This window comes from Tamandua tetradactyla, chromosome 3 (assembly GCF_023851605.1).
Source record: "Tamandua tetradactyla isolate mTamTet1 chromosome 3, mTamTet1.pri, whole genome shotgun sequence".
Classification (NCBI taxonomy): domain Eukaryota; kingdom Metazoa; phylum Chordata; class Mammalia; order Pilosa; family Myrmecophagidae; genus Tamandua; species Tamandua tetradactyla.
In genome coordinates this window covers 164,809,619-164,827,295 of record NC_135329.1, presented here as the reverse complement: position 1 = coordinate 164,827,295, position 17,677 = coordinate 164,809,619, and the positions used below count along the sequence as shown (strand labels likewise).

The 17,677-nt window shown below is 38.3% G+C and overlaps 1 protein-coding gene across 2 annotated transcripts in view; it reads left to right on the top strand.

The window, feature by feature from the left end:
• Window positions 1-17,677, top strand: part of STAT4 (signal transducer and activator of transcription 4) — a 103,538-nt gene that overhangs the window by 77,988 nt on the left and 7,873 nt on the right. For both annotated transcript variants that reach the window (XM_077154496.1, XM_077154498.1), the window contains exons 12-17: window positions 441-500; window positions 797-814; window positions 906-999; window positions 3,219-3,263; window positions 15,344-15,427; window positions 16,977-17,075. In XM_077154496.1, coding sequence (XP_077010611.1) covers window positions 441-500; window positions 797-814; window positions 906-999; window positions 3,219-3,263; window positions 15,344-15,427; window positions 16,977-17,075 — 400 coding nt within the window. The remainder of the gene's footprint in view (window positions 1-440; window positions 501-796; window positions 815-905; window positions 1,000-3,218; window positions 3,264-15,343; window positions 15,428-16,976; window positions 17,076-17,677) is intronic.

The window sequence follows — 17,677 nt, the reverse complement described above, 5'->3', positions numbered from 1 at the left end:
AGTTATCATCAAAACAGTTTTATGAAGGTTACAAGTTATTGTTTTTCATTACGTGAGTATAAAATGGAGCCATTTAAATAGATTTGCAAATAATTTTTCCCTATCTATGTAAGTTTAGCCCACATTTAGGTTTTATCCAAAATATATACAACTATTTTTCTGACCTGCCAATGTATCCAAAATTATCCAGCACACATCAACTGAAGCAATGTGGTAACACTTTTCCAAATGTTTGTAAAAAATGATATTAAGTGACTGATGTCCACATTAATTAGCAACATGGCAAACTACAAAGGAATTACACATTTTAAAAACAAACTGACACGTAAATATGGATAATGTAAGTTTGATTTATGTGTATATTTAAATCTTTAAAAGAAAAAAAAGGCTTTCAACACTTTACATTTGATCTTTGATTCTTTATTGATGTCTCTTTCCAGACTACTAATAAAATTGCCAGAGCTAAACTATCAGGTGAAGGTTAAAGCTTCAATTGACAAGTAAGTTTCTCATTTCACTTTGAATCATGAAAATGCAAAACTTTTAAAAATAAATCATCCTTATTTTATAGAATAACTCTGAACTTTTTCATTAACTTTATTACAAATCAGTGTACTTCAAATATTTGACTTTGAAATTCAAATATTTAGGAGAACTCCAATGACAACTTAATTTTTAAAAATTTGCCAAAATAATTGGGAATGAAATTTTATAGATTGTTCTCTAGAGTATTGTAGAAAGCTTTTTACCAGGCCTAGGAAATCACTCATTTCAAAGAATTTTCTCGTTTTTGCAGGAATGTTTCAACTCTAAGGTAAGTCACTTACCTTGTAGAAATTTTTTTGTTGTTCTCATAAATATTTTTTGACCTGGGACCATGTAAATAGCTAAGATTTCCTCTCTAGCAATCGAAGATTTGTCCTTTGTGGAACACATGTCAAAGCCATGTCCATTGAAGAATCTTCCAATGGCAGTCTCTCAGTAGAATTTCGACATTTGGTGAGTTTGGCAATAAAATTACACAATTTTTTTTTCTAAAGTCAGATACACCTAAACCAACAGTTTAGGTGTTGTTCTAGTTTGCTAGCTGCCGGAATGCAACACACCAGAGACAGACTGGCTTTTAATAAAAGGGAATTTATTTTGTTAGTTCTTCAGAGGAAAGGCAGCTAACTTTCATCTGAGGTCCTTTCTTACATGGGAAGGCTGAGGATAATCTCCGCTGGCCTTCTCTCCAGGCCTCTGGGTTCCAACAACTTTCCCTGGGGTGATTCCTTTCTGCATCTCCAAAGGCCTGGGCTAAGCTGCAAGTGCTGAGAGGAAGGCCTTCACCTGGCCAAATTGACAACTGAATCTAACTACCACAAGTGTATTTCGTTCTTTATTGCTTCCTATATAAGATAAAGGGCCATACTGAAAAAGAAAACATGCCATTATTGAAGAATTAAAATGGTAGAAAGAGCACTGAACTTGAAGTCAGAAGATGGTGAATTCTTAGCAATGTGCTATATAGTATCTAAATATATGTAGTAGTTACTCAACAATATGTTTTTAATGATGATGACAGAGATAATCTGCCTCAAATTGGATAAGCATTCCTGGTTTTGATTTTCAGTCTCCTGGAGGAGTAAAACATATTTGGCTAAAAGCACTTTGATTTTAGGGGGGATATTTTTGGGAAATATGATGTCCCTGGGTATGACTGCTGAATACAAGTTTGCCTTGACATGTCTAGAAAGCTTCTGACTCAGCCCCATCCTGTTGCTTCTTGTTTTTACCACTTCCTCTTAACCTAGAGTTCTCTTCCTGCCTTCTTTCTTATACTTTGCGTAGTTCTTAGATTCCTAAAACCCTGCTGCTTTTCTTACCAGGAACATGTTAGTTACATGGTTTATGAACATTTAGGAAATAACCTAGCTTGTGTGTTTGGGCACCCCTGAAATCAGCCTCCATAGGGCTATTGCCTAAAAGATGCAATCAGGATTAAAAGAAAGACAGCTGCGTATATAAATTATACAGTGCCACATGATGATTTCTGCTTTTATTTAGTCTTCAGTTTTGAAGAGTGAAGGTTTTTTTGTTTCCGTTTTTGTTTTTTTTTTATTGAATCCCCCCCACATGAGGCTACACAAATAAAATGTATTGAGGAACCGTGCATTTCACATCTTTGTAATTACCATTCTTTTTGGTAAGACTCAATTCCTAGTCTCAAGGAACTTTCAGAACCAATGTATGGCATTGAGAACAGCAAGAAGCCTTTAGCTTGGAAATGGCCCTCTCTCGAAAAGTCACGTGGAAATAGAAAGACAGGGAACACATCAAAAACTTCAACAGATCTAAGCCATAAAGCAACAAAACCTTAGTTCTTTCAGTGCTCTTGCTGCAAAGAATTTTCACATATATTTTGCCTAATAACTTTGGTCACTTTTTAATGTAAAAGTAAATGTAGAGGGCAGGCAATGGTGGCTCAGTGGCAGAATTCTCGCCTGCCATGCCAGAGATCCGGGTTCGATTCCCAAAGCCTGCCCATGCAAATAAATAAATGTAGAAAATCAGAGAAGCAAAATTTAAAGAATTTAAAAATCTTCTATAATCTCTTCATCTCAAGGTAACACTATTAACCTCCTTAGTTTTATGTTTTCGTTCTTTTTTCTAAAACAGGTATTTTTCTTTTTAGAAAGTGGGATCAAAGTGTACATTCTATATAATTTGCTTTCTGCCTCTTTTTCCATTCAGTAATCTATGTCATGAACATTTTTGCCTGTCAGTAGGTCTTCTGCTCTAAGGCCATTTGATAGCTTAATGTGACATATGGCAGCTGCCTTGTAGTTCTTTCCCATCCTCTGTGTTAGACTTGATTTTGCAGGAATTGGGAACCTTCGTGAATAATTGTGCACATATTAGCGCAGATGATGCTTTCCAGATGATGCTTTCCAGAGTACAGAATAGATTCTAGAGGATCCCAACATGGTTTCCTCTTTCCAAAATGTTGGTTGAAAAATACAGTCTCAGTGATATGTCAGTATATCTCACTGAAAGTTTCTAATGCGACACCCCTTGAAGTTACTATATCAGCTTTCAGAGTAAGAAGGCACGTAGGTCACTGTTTTTTAGGAGTCAAAACTGTGACCCAAAAAAATCACTTGATTTGATATGACCACTTGATATTTCATTGATAATGCTTCTCCATCTAAGCGCTGTTGTTTTCTTTTACAAAGCAACCAAAGGAAATGAAGTCCAGTGCTGGAAGCAAAGGAAATGAGGTAGGAAACAATCCTATAATATCTTATTTTTGCAAAGCTCTTAACCTACTTATTACAAATGTAACCTGATAATTGCAGACAATATGGGAATTTTTTTAAAAGGAAGAAATAAAAAGAATATTTTAAAACCCTCCAAAGAAAGACGACTACTAACATTTTGGTATGCATCCATTCCACTTTACACACACAGACATATATATATACACACACATTTATATACATATATAGCATACACATATACATGTATATATATTAAAATATATGATAAACATACATATTTTAATGTGTATATGAACAGCTTTCCATAACCTTAAACATTCTTGTAGAACAAAATTTAAAGTGAAATGCATATTTCATTTTACAGATGTGCCATGATTTCTTTAGTCAGTCCTCCATTACTACAAATTGTCTTAAAACTACTTGAGGCTCAAAAATCATGATACACCATATGAAAAACCATGGGTCAAAAACAACCCTATGACTTTATGCATCAATTGCCCTGTTCTTGTGTTTAAGGTTTCTATTTCATAGGATTAATTGATTAAAAGAACAAACTGATACAGTGTGAGTGTCTGCATTCAAGCCAGTACTGGTCAAACCCTGGTTTAGTAGGGCCCTTGGAGAGCATCCATTTAGTTGGCCTACAAACCAGAACATACACTTACGCCCTGCGTATTAGGAATTTAGGATTCCGGGTTTGAGTCCATGCTCTGGTAGTGACAGAAAATGTGATTCTTGACAAATGACCTAATGGAGAACTACAGCAGTTTTTCCCTCTAAGAGATCGGGCTGGTAAGACCCAACTCTCCCAGCTCCGAATTACACATTTCTATAAGACCACCTTCGTGAAGTAATTATAAAGCAGCAAGGCTTGCTTCTGATGTGGTTTGTAGCAGTTCAGTCTTTATCGTCACAGCTCCTACATGAAAGATTTTTTAATTATTTGGAAGAAAAGCACTTCATAAATTCAACACTCAACTACTATCGATCTAACACACCCCACAAAACCACAAAAATCCATCACAAAAGGTTTAATGGCCTATCATTCCCCCTCCAAGAATGCTTCATTCCCTTAATCTGTCTTAAAGATAATTTGCCAAATATCATTGCCCTATTGGAGAAAAACTAAGCCTTCTTCCTAGAGCAGAACCTCAGTTTAGAGCAGGGATCCAAGCAGGTAAGTAATCACTGAATTTAGGATATTTTAGTAAAACAAATAAGTGGGAACTATTTCTCCCATCCTATAGAAACCCATAAATGTTGTCTAAACCTCCTAGGTGAAATGCTAGCACATTATAAACAAAAAAACATTTTGCCAACTCACTGGAATTTTAACTAAGGTTGCAACAGTGTTTCATTCAGTTTGACATCCCTAAATATTACATCTGACTAGACCAAGCACAGTTCTTCTGATGTTTTCTTAAGTAAAACAAATCAAACAGAACAAATCCAAATAACTTGATTCTTCAGTACCTTGTCATCTTTCTGAATGTAAAAATCATAATCTTTACTTGGATTTCTCTAGAAATGGCGATCTAAGTAAATTACCATAAAAAAATCAACCACTATCATAATGTTGTCTGTTTTTATTACCTTGAATTTATTTCCTCTTATTTTCAGATTAATAGCAAATAAGAATTTGCAGCCAAATAAGAAATATTTTATTTCTTCCATTTATTTTTTTTTCAGATTTGCTAAAGCAGGATAATCTTATTTTAAACTATTCTTTGAGCGCCCCCTGTTGACAGAATTTTGATATGACTCCTAGGTACATTTATAGGAGCCATAGGCTGGTTAGTTGAAAAATCCCAAAATATGTGAAGTGGGCTCCAGAAGATGAGCTGGGGAGTCAGAGGCTCAGCCTTCAAGAAGGGGTGACTGAAAAAAAGGGGGGGGTGACTAAAGGAAATCCAGGAAAGACTGGGGGGCTTATAACGTAAGCTTTATAAAACCAAGGGTCCAGGGATTGCGGTAACTAAAATTTAGGAAAACAGGAAACTAGGACTTCATAGCCTCATTTCAAATTTCAGAGTTAACAGCGTTTATCTGTGAACATCTATGGTAGAAACTCACAGCCAGATAAGAATTTCTTTACCAAACAAACCCTTGTGTGGCATTTTACTATAAACCAAGCACTGTTCTAAGAATTTCACTGTTGATTTATGTTACTTTTGGGACCATGCTATGAAGCGGGTACTACTGGTGTTATATTTATTCCGCTATTAGGGAAACGGAGGCACAGAGTGGTCAGGGCAGGAAGCGGCATGGCCAAGATTCAAGCTGAGGCAGTCTGGCTTCCGGGTTCATGCTCCTCTGGCCACTGTGCTCTATTGCCTCTCAGATGGCAGAGCCTTCCCTGGAGGAGGCTAAGCTGCTGGTATTCCTCTTTGGTCCCCCACAGACTCCTGTATCACACTCCTTTCATTTGCTGGGATTCCTACAAGGGAGGTTTTAGTGGATAACGCCCCATCCTTGCCCCTCTGCCCCAGCTCCTCCTGTTATTGTTCACACTTGCCTGCTGTCTTGGAAATCCTGTAGCTGCCTCGCACCAGAATTGTTTGAAAGTCCAGAATTTAAAATCATGTTTCCTGAGAAAATATTATTAACCTCTCCCTGTCTGCTGGGTCTCCTTTTGTGTTTCTGCTGTGCATCTGTGGGGCAGTGAAAGTAGCAATGTGTCGGGCTCTGCCTCTCCAGCAGTCTGACCTTGCAGAAGCCCCTAACCTTTCTAACTCCCACTATGAATGGGAGTCATGTCAGTCGACACTTTATAAGGTGATTGTGAGGATCAGATGGGATGGGATGTGTGAGAGGCCACTGTGCTGTGCTGTGTGTGTGTGATGTGTTTGCTGTGGCAGACTCTCCATCACACCCACTCCAAAAAGAGCAGGCATTTACTAGGTGACCTAACTGGACTCTAAAGGTGGTACCTGGTCTAAGGCAAATTGCCTATCCTCATCCTTCTCTGCCCAATGCCAAGTGCTCGGTTGGAGACATGGCCCATTTCAAGGGTCCTGACCACTTCCCTCCTACGGCTCCATGTCCTTGAAACTTCAGCCCAATGTTTATGTATGTCCTTTTTTAGGATTTCATGTCTCCTGTTCCAAACCATCCTGCCACACACATAGACATACATGTAAAATCACCTTTATAGGGTGATGATCCTCATAATCATCCTAGAAAGTGTCAATTGACATTATCCCTATTCACAGTGGGAGTTAGAGAGGTTATGGGACTCGTGCAAGGTCAGACTGGCTGTAAGAAACAGAGCCCAACATATTGCTATTTCCAAAGCCCTATGGATGCACAGCAGAAACACAAAAGGAGACCCGCGTATAAGAGGTTAGCAACAACATATTTTGTTCGTGAGAATTTGGGTTGAATAGTTTTTAAATGATCAAAAACATACCAAGAGGGCGGGCCACAGTGGCTCAGCAGGTAAGAGTGCTTGCCTGCTATGCCTGAGGACCCGGGTTCGATTCCCGGTGCCTGCCCATGTTAAAAAAAAAAAAAAAAAAAAAAACATACCAAGATGTCATGAATGAGTAGTTTCCCAAAGGTGGCTATTCCAAAGCTCTTTAGAAATGCATCACCCTGTGGTTATTTGACTGTAAGACTATTTGAGAAGAGATGACCTGTCAGGTTGTGCAGGGGCTCCTGGCTCTAGGGATGGATGAGGAGGAGGAGGTGGCACTAGGCCCCTGCTTTTCCCAGAAGGTCCAGAGAGAAGAGACAGGTACCTCAGGAGCCACCTCTGGATGGGATGGTGGGGATGGAAGGAGGAGCTCTGGATCCCCAACCCCTGTTTCAATCAAGGCAGCTCTATTTATGTGTTTTACATATAGGAACACAAATGGGAAATGCACTTAAGGATGTGTTCCAAAGTGAAAAAAAAAACACTTGTAAACTATTGGTTAGACAATCTCTGAGGCTCCTTTGGCTAAGATTCTATAATCCTGAGAAGTACAAGATAGGATAGGGTTATAAAGTTGTTTTAAGTGAATTTTATTTAAGAATTTGCTTTGGAATTTCACAACACCCTTTGAGGCAATTAAAGGGATATGATCAAAAAGTCAAGGTTGGAAATTACTGTCTTTTTCCCTAAACCATTGTTATTTCCTTGGAAGGGTCACAGTGAAGAAATGATTCCACCACCCAGCAAGTGGCCAAACTTTGGAGCCATTAGTCTGTGTTTTGTAAAGTAAACATTCCCAGGAAACAACTTTTCCCTGGAGGTCCTTATCTGGCAGGGAGCTGACTAGAGAGGGATTATTGAAATGTGAAAACTTTGAACAGGGAAGCTTGAATTTCAGTCTCTTGATTTTGCTCTTTGTCAGTGGGCTTTAACTGATAAATAATGTTTTAGCCACAGACTGAGGTGTTAGGTAATTTTGTTTATACGGTGGAAAGTGATGAAGCACAAAGAAGCTATTAGTAAAGCTTGGATGACTTGAGTTTCATTGAACAAAACAGTCAAACAGATGTTCTTTCAAGGTTCAGTGTACTCAATCACAGATATACTATTCACACCCCAACTAGCCCAAGCATTTTCACAGGAAGTTGCGTTCCTTACGAACCGATGTAAATAGTTGCAACACTTTTTTTAAGGGAGATATTAGTACAGGAATAACACTTAACACTTAGACAATGATCTCATCCATACAGTGCATTTATTTTATGGGCTGAGCCTAGTTGTAATTTTACATACCTTTTTAAGGATTCTGTGATTGAGATCCATTTCATGTGATTGTACCTTTGTTACCTTCATAACACCGTTTCCCAGCATCTGACCCAGTACCTAGTACATGATAGGTGATTAATAAATACTCATGAAATGAATGGTTTATTTAAATTGTTTTCTGTGTCACATAGCTTTCCATGGGCAGCATTATCATGGAGTACGGCTTTTAAAGACAAACAAGAAATCTGAACAAAAATTATTCTTATACCAGTCATACTTTTCTTCTAAGGGTTTTCCTTCAAGCCCAAAAACCATAATCATTGTAATATATTCTAGGATTTCAGGCTATACTATGAGGCACTGGGCAGAGGAAACCCAAAAGAATAGGGGGACATCTGGACCTTCCTGTCATTAGGTTGAAAGTTTTTTTCCAGGTGGAGCCCTGATCAAGTTCCTTAGCCAAGATTACCCAATGGGCACTTTTCTTTAGAAGTATAATGCAATCGATCCAGTTATAACACTCAGTGCCATATAAATATTATAAATATAGACATTTTAAATTTGTAATCACCTCGGATAGTAAGAATGGCTTTTCATGTAGCCATTAATGTTACATCTTGTCTATGACATTTTCCCAATCTGTAGGGAATGGACTCTGAGAGTGTAAAATTGGACTGCACTGATAGAATAATGAAGACTGTTATTGATGGCCATGCAAGCTTTGAAAATTAATGATGCTTGCTTTTGTCAGAAGCTTCTTTTCTCCAGTCATGTATATTGTATGGCAGCTCCCTTGCTGGATTTCTTTCTAAATGTGCCTCACAAGTCTGTCCGGAGTTTTAAGTAAACATTAGAAATTGGTTTCCATTATAGTTTGAATCACTGAGAAATCCTCTTACCATCCACATTCCAGGTCCCTAAGATAATGCTAAAGCATGAAGTTTTTCCCCAAAGTTTGCAGACAACCCTGAGGTCATTGCTCTGTATGTGGAGTCCTGGGTTCTCACACTTTTCTACTGGGATGAAAAGTTTGGATGCTGAGCAGACAGGTGCCATAACTCAAAGCTCTTAAGAAATTATCCATAATGAGGTCATAGCATACATACATTTAATCATATACATTATACCATAGAAGATGGAATGGAGCAGGGATGGGACCTTATACTCAAAAAGACTCCTTTTGGTCACCCTCCAATTGTGTCCCTTCTTACAAGGAAAAAAGTCTGGGGTCAAGGCAATGTGCTTACCCAGAATTCAGGATCCCAGGATTCCCATCCCCAAAGACGTGAAGCCCACCTCAGGGCCTGTGGGGGCCTCTTCCCCAGGTGTACTGTCCTAAGCACAGGTAGCACCATCAATGCAAACATTCCAAGGCACCAGGACAGAGGCCAAGGGGCCCTAGGGAGCAAGGCCCTTGAGACCCCTCACAGAGGGGCCACCCCAGCCCCTGCCCAACACCGCCAGGTTCCAGTGGAACTCTAAGAAGTTAAATCCTCCTGGTTAGGTCACCTGAAGGCATAGATATCAGGGCAGGAGGGTAGACCATATTTAACAGTTCATTAGCTTGATTTATAATGTTTAAATATTTAGTCATAAGGTATGCGGGTCTCCATCTGTGCCCTTGAATCAGGCTCCACATATGTTCAGCAAGGCCCGTATCCTGCCACCATTGTACTCAGTGAGAACATGAAAGACACCCAGCAGAGAACAGAAGCGTAAAGGAAGTTGTGGACTCCTCAGGTGGCCTCATGGTCTTGCGTAATGAGAGCACCCCCTTCCCAATAGAACGGTGACATCTCTTTTGTTTATAAGAGCATTTTGTTCAACTTGGTGACTAAACATAAGCAAACCACTCCGGCATACGTGCAACCAAAGAAGCAGCAAGTTTTCTTAGTACTTGAGTAGGTTTGGGGGAGGCACTGGGAACTGGCCATTTGGTGCATCCGCGGTACTGGGAGTACTTTTAGGAGTGATTTTCAAGGGAAATTTCCATGATATGTGACTTCCTACCAACCCTGGATGCCACTCTAGTGCATCTAAACTACCTGCAGGCAAGGTAAGGTATCACCATGACCTAGCCAAGGGAAAGAGTAGTTTTTAATTCTCTACTTCTTTGTAACAGTTCTTAACTTTGGCATACCACATTATCGGTAGACTTCCCATAAAAGTACTACTCATAAACCCACTTTCAAAATTAGATCTCCTGGGCGGGCCGCGGTGGCTCAGCGGGCAAAGTGCTTGCCTGCCATGCCGGAGGACCTCGGTTCGATTCCCGGCCCCAGCCCATGTAAAAAAAACAAACAAAATACAATAAAACAAGAAAATGTTTAAAGATGTTTCCCTTTCTTCCTCCCTTCCTTCCTTCCATCCTTCCTTCCTTCTCTCTGTCTTTCCTTCCCTTCCTCCCTCTCTCTAAAAAAAAAAAAAAAAAAAAAAAAAAAATTAGATCTCCCTTTCTCCCAGAGCTCATCCTGCCACAGCTAATCCCACCCCCATGTTGACTTTTCTAGTCTAGATATTTCTACTTTCATTCATTTGTTTCCACAAGGGTGTTTTTTTTTTTCAACTTGTTTAAGCTTTCTATATTATCTCCAAATTCTCTACATCCCTTTTGAGGCTAAATGCAAAGTAGACACATCGCACTGAGAATAACTGCCTCCCAAATCCCATCTGGGACCTTGTTAAAATGAAGATTCGGATTCAGTAGGCCTGGAATGAGTCCAGAGAATCCTTTTTCCCTCCCAGGTGTTTAGTTGATGACAATGCTGCTGGTCCTGGGCTACCCTCTGAATAACGAGGTGCTGTAAGATTTCATCAGGATGACCCAGGCTCCAGTATCCTGGGACTGAGAAAGCCTTCTTGACCAAAAGAAGGAAGAGAGAAGTGAGACCAAATAAAGTGTCAGTGGCTGAGAGATTTCAAACAGACTCGAGAGATTGACCTGGAGGTTATTCTAATACATCATATAGACATCCCTTTTTAGTTTATGGTATATTTGGAGTGGCTAAAGGGAAGTACCAGAAACTGTTGAGCTGTGTTCCAGTAGCCTTGATTCTTGAAGATGACTGTGTAACTGTATAGTTTTTACAGTGTGACTGTGTGATTGTGAAAACCTTGTGTCTGATACTCCTCTTATCCAGGGTATGGACGGTTGAGTGAAAAAAAAAAAAGGATTAAATAAATAAATAAATCATGGGGGGATAAAGGGCAAAAAAATTGGGTAGATTGAAATACTAGTGGTCAATGAGAGGAGGGGTGTGGGGGATGGGGTAACTGAGGTTTTTCTTTTTTGTTCTGGAGCAACATAAATGTTCTAAAAATGATCATGAAATACACAACTATGTGATGATATTGCATAGCAATGGTTGTATACTATGGATGGACTGCATGTGTGTAACGATTTCTCAATAAAAACATGTAAAAAAAAAAAAAAGATTTCATCAGGAATAGAACAGCAGTGCCTGCCCTATACCTTCCCATCCACGTCCCACTTTCCAGAAGTGATCATTGGTTTTTGGTTTTCTTTTAGATATTCACCTCCTGAATTCTCTCCATAAAGGTTAAGGCTATGGGTCATTTATGACAGCTCTTCAAACAAAGACTTTTCTCCCCTATCTTCACAATATCATTATAAACATACTTTGATTTCATCAACAGAGTCAATGTTTACATTACTATGATTATATAAAAATTGTTAACAGTAAAGCCATATACCATACTATGATTGCTTTTCCATTCTGTGATTGCATTACATTCGCTTTGAATTTCCCTGGATTTAATAGTTGCCTCAAATTTTCATTCAATGAAATGTTTTGTATGTACCTGTCACTAATGGAACCCCAGACTTCCCATCAGAACCAGAAAACTCCTCACACACAGTCAACCATGTCACCAACGTAGGCTTTTCTTTCTCTTTTCCCCTTAGGAATATCCCTCCTGAAACCCTCCATCCTACTACTCCAATCTGGACTGGTTGCTCTCGGATCCTGTTGCACAATTTTTTAAAATTTGAAACTTCCTTTCACATCATCCTAGGGAGTCCCTCCCTTTTCTCCTGTTTGGGTCCACGTCTTCCTCATTCTTAGCTGTTTCCTCTTTCTTATGAGAGAGACTCCCCAGTAGTTTCCATTGAAAGGATACTTGGAAGGCAAACTTACTGAAACCTTTCATGCCTGAATAAGTCTTTATTTTACACTCACACTTGATTGATAGCTTGAGTACAGCATTCTAAGTTAGAAATCATCTCTCAGAATTTTTAAAGCACAATTCCATTGTCTTATGTTAAGATCGAGAAGCTCAACATCATTCTGATTCTTAATCATTTGTAAAGGACTGTCCCCCAAACACACTCCTGAAACTTTTCATTTTATCCCTGGTTTTCTGAAATTTGCAACGATGTACTTTATTATGAGTCTTTATTGCCTCATTGTGCTAGACATTCTGTGGGCGCTTTTTTTTTTTTTCTCGCATGGGCAGGCACTGGGAATGGAACCCAGGACTCCAGCGCGGCAGCCGAGAGCCTGCTGAGCCACTGTGGCCCGCCCTCTGTGGTTGCTTCTGATCTGAATACTCATGTCCTTTAGTTTTGAGAAATTTTATTTTATTATTTATTTTTAAAAGATCATTCAGGGTGGGCCACCATGGCTCAGTGGCAGAGTTCTCATCTGCCATGCCGGAGACCCGGTTTCAATTCCTCATGCCTGCCCATGTATTAAAAAAAAGAAATCATTCAAAACATAAAGAATAATAGAGTGGAAACCACCTACCAGTTTAAAAATTTTGTTTGCAAATATACTTGAAGATACCTCGTATCTTTCCTTAACTTATCTCTACCCACCCGCTTCCCAAGGCAAAGGTAACCATTGCCCTGAATTTTTTATTTCCAAGAATGCCTTTATATTTGTGCTACAAATGAATATATTCCTAAATGATTTACATTATTATTACAATTTTAAATTTGCTGTATATGGCATGGATATGTACATATCCTATCGCAACTTGCTTTGTCTACTCAATGAAATATTTTTCAAGATTCATCCCTATCCAAGGGTGCCTTTGTGTATTATCTTACTTTATAAATATACGCTGTATTTAGTTATTCTCTTATCAGTGGACAGTTTATAACATTATAAACAATGCTGCTATAAATACTTTTCTCCAGTTAGTGGTCTTCTTACATGTCTTTTTGTGCATGAGTGCAAGAAATTCTTTGTTTCGTATATGACAAGAACTTCTGGGTATGGAGTTGTACTTCTTCTATTTTACTAGATATTGAGAAGTTGTTCTCCAGAGTGAGTGTGCCAACCCCTATCAGTGGTAAGAGTTACCAGTGGGTTGTCTTTGAGATTTCCTGTACCCGATTTGCTCTGTTCTCTTTCTAAAACTTCTATTACTTCATTGGTGTTGATATATTAATTCTCTGTCTTTTCTATTCTATTTTTCATTTCTTCATTTTTTTCTATTAAATTTCTTCCAGTCCTTCTAAACTGTCTAGTTCTGTTATTTTGTTTTGAAGTTTTAATTGTTCACTGTTCTTTTCTGAATGTTCCTTTTACGCATCCTGTTCTGGTTTCACTAAGGTAATGTTATCACATCTCTGAAGATATTAATATAGTTTTTAATAACACTTTTTGCTTTTGAATTATCTCCTTTCTTCTGATTTTTTTAATCTATATTTCATGTAGACAAGAGACTTTTCAAGTGTAGCTTATCGTTTATAATTAAAAGCAGGGCACAGAAAAGCTGCCCTTTTCTCTATGCATGGCAAGGATTGTTCTCTATGCAAGGCAAGGATCAGTTCTTGGGTGATATTAAAGATTAAAGAGATAGTTCTCTATGCATGGCGAGGATTGTTCTTGGGTGATATTAAGAACCTGACTATTTCATTGGAGGCCCCCAAAAGGAAGTAACTTTTTGTTTATCTTAGTCTTGTCCACTTTCCAGAGACCTTTCCTAGGGATTTCAAGCTTGGCTATGAGCATTCTAGATCCCAAGCGGGAAAAGGGTCAGGGGCCTCATCATAGACTTTCACAGGAGCGTCCTCTCTTCACCTCACTCTACCCTCAGCTTGTGCCCAGAATGCAGAGCCTCTCTAGGTCCTCTGGATTATAAACTCCAGAGTAAAGCTCTTGTTCCTTACCAGGGTTGGGGAGGGTGGAGACCTTATTGCATGTGCTGGGACTCTTCACTGACCCTCGCAGGGACAGTCCACAAAGACCTCAATGCCCAGCCCTCGTCTACTCTCCAGCCTCAGAGCCATTCAGTGCTTCCAACCACTAGGCTCTGAGGCATCTGCACCTCTTATTGCCTCCCTCGCCCACATTCCACCACCTCTCACTTGTGGTCTGGATTACAGTTTACTTATTGGAAAGTACATAAAACATCAGCTGTTATTTTGCTGGAGTTTCTCGAGGTAGCAGAGGGAAATGCATGTATTCTACCTACCATGTTTAACCAGAAGGAAATCCTGCTTTCTTTTAAACAAAATCATTATGATACCAAGATTTGTTTTTGTTATATCCACAGATAGATGGTTTGCTTCAATTAAAATTGGATAAATCAAAAGAATTGCTTTTCAAAAAGTAAAAATAAAATAGAACAACTTGTCTAAATTTCAACAGATAAAAATGTGCTGGAATTTTAAAAGTCAGAAATTATCTTGTTTTTGAAACATAAAATCATTCTGTTTATGGAAATGAAGATTTCTCAAACTCTGTATGTACTCTAACTTTTAAAAAATTGAGAATGTTCAGTGTATTAGGGTTCTTCAGAGAAGCAGAAACCACAGAATATATAAATGTATGTATATCTATAAAGAGATTTGTTATAGGCATTGGCACACATGAGTGGCGGAAGGGGAAAGAATTGGCAAGTCCAAATTCCAAAGGACAGGTTATAAGCTGGAAACTTTGAAAAAGTTTATTTCAAAATCTGTTATGTTCAAACCCTGTGGAATGGGAGGCAAGCTGGAAACTCTGATGAAGGTGAACTTGTATTTCCCAGGAGAAGCTGGCTGGCTGAAAAAGAGGCAGAAAGTCTTTCTAAATTCTGAAGTCCTTAGTTCTTACTTTAAGACTTCCAACTGATTGGAGGACGAGAGTCCCCTCATTGCTGAAGGCAATGTCCTTTGTTGTTTATAGACCTTAGCAGCCATAGATGGGATACATAACTATTGATGTAAATCCATTTATAAAATACCCTCACAATAACAATCAGTTACTTGGCCAAACAACTGGAAACCGTAACATAGCCGAGTTGACACATGAAATTAACCATCACGTTCAGTTAGGGACTAATTTGGGGCATTTTCTTTAAGGGCTTATTCATTTAATAGAAACAGGCCTAATTTTAATACATAATGAGCATGTATTTGTAGAATAACTGTTTCTTTCTCCCTTAGGGCTCTCACATGGTGACTGAAGAGCTTCATTCCATAACTTTTGAGACACAGATCTGCCTGTATGGCCTGACGATAGATTTGGAGGTAGGTATTTCAAGGAACATCTACCATTTACTAATAACACTGGCAAGAATTAGTATTTTTAGATGATAACTCAGACTTTCTGGGTTACCCAGTTAATAGTCTTAGTACTACTTAGTACATTCATTATTCATTATTTTTATTTTCATTTAGAAAAGCAGTATATCAAAAAGAAAGAAAAAGAAAAGCAATATATCAAATATTTACTAAATAGTCAGCATACTATTCTGATTAAATTACTATAAAGCATAAAATCTCATGGATGTTATGAATTCAATACATACAACTGTTGCCCAGTTTACAGTTGTTGATTTTTTTTCTGGGATCTCCTGAGTCGTGGATACACACTAGAAAGCCCAAAGAGAAATGACCATCCTTGACCAAGGTCATGTAGTGATATACTTTAAGTCTTCCTTTGTATTAGGAAGAAAGAAATATATTAGAAGGAAGAATTTTTTAAAATATAATGAGGAACATTAATAGCACATTGCTTTGATCCTTTTATAACCATTGAATTTGAAGAAGGAATAAAGAAACTTTTGAAATTCAATTGAATATGGTTGACTGTGCTACTTGAGGATAGGACATCATATCTCATTTGCCACTCTAGTACCAGTGCCTAGCACTAATGCCTGCCACATAGTTGATACGGTCAGTATTTGTTGACTAAATTAACAAGTGAGTGCATGAAAGAACCAGCACAATTTCATATATCCTGAATATGATCCTTTTTTGTGGAGCATATTGTTTTAGAATACTACCTTTATACTCTTTTATCTTACTGAATAAATATATTTACAAAAGCATTCATAGGTTCCTTTCTCATCCCTTTTTCCCAAACCTCTGTTTCCATGACCTAGTAAGTTTCTCAACTGTATATTTTACTATCTACAGGAATCTAAACTTTGATATTAGAAGGGGAGCACTGTAAATTAGATTGGTTTCCCAGGCTAGTTTGTCAAAGTCTATTTCTTCCAACAGATTGGAAACTAAAATACCAAATGAGTTCTACAACAACAGACCAGCTTAACCTCCTTGCACTGTGTTTTAAAATTGCTTACCTCTCCACCTTCTACAATTAAAACTGTCACTTCAAGTACTGCTAACATTAATTAGATGTTAAATCATAATTTGAATATGTTGAATCAGCACAGAGCTCAATTTGAAATTAGTTCTTTTAATGTAACTTTTAAAGAGGATAGTTGCTAAGCCAATTCCATTTCTAGTTAGTTGCATTATAGGCACTGTGTGACGTAATAAAGTATAAATAATTAAGCAGTGCTGGCGAAGATATTTGGGGGAAGCTGATCCTGACTGAGCACTCTGAAAGGCTTCCTGTTTTCACAGCTTCTTTTCTTCTGGCACAGTGGCCTATGCTTACATGCTCAGAAAGTTCCAAGTGCCTTCACAACTATTGTACCGATCAAGCCATTGTGGATGTCAGAATTGGAGTGAGGATGGCCTAAAACAGCCCTTTAGAGGAGAGGGTCAAGTGTAAGACCAATGTAACATAGGACTACTTGTAATAACTATGCTTATTTTTTTAAACCAGACCAGCTCATTACCTGTGGTGATGATTTCCAATGTCAGTCAGTTGCCTAATGCTTGGGCGTCCATCATTTGGTACAATGTGTCAACCAACGATTCCCAGGTAGGGTCTCTATTTCTGCTTTTCCTCCTTTAATTCTATTCCATCCGTTTTTGTGTCAACAAAATCCATCCGGGTCAAAAGAGCTGTTATGTATTTTGGCAAATCTGTGGGTTGTTTTATTCCCGAATTTCATGTTGTATGAATTCTCTCTTAAGTGATATTTGAAGTAGTGTATTCTGATAGACATGACTCTGAGAATCATGCATATCATTAAAAGTGACAGGCAGGTATTTTTATTTCTGAGGGATTGGTCAACTCCCAATCATGTACATCATGGAAAGTTTTAGGGCCATCTATGGCTCTGCTAACTGGGGTACAAGAAGACTCCTTGTGCCAGAATTTGATATCTGACTGCTGGGTTTACCTCCTTCCAACCCATTTCTGCCCACTATCTTCTCTACACAGGCTCATATACAAAGGCAGAGAATTGGTTTACAGGTAAGAGACGAGAGTAATCATGAAGCTTGCCTAACTACATTCAGACAGCACAAATTTTCAAGATTGATTATAGATTTAATCCATCCTAGGCTCAAATTGGGTTTTAATGCCATCTAGTGGTTATTGAGATCCAGATAAAAAAATTGAGCTCAGGTCTCAAAACA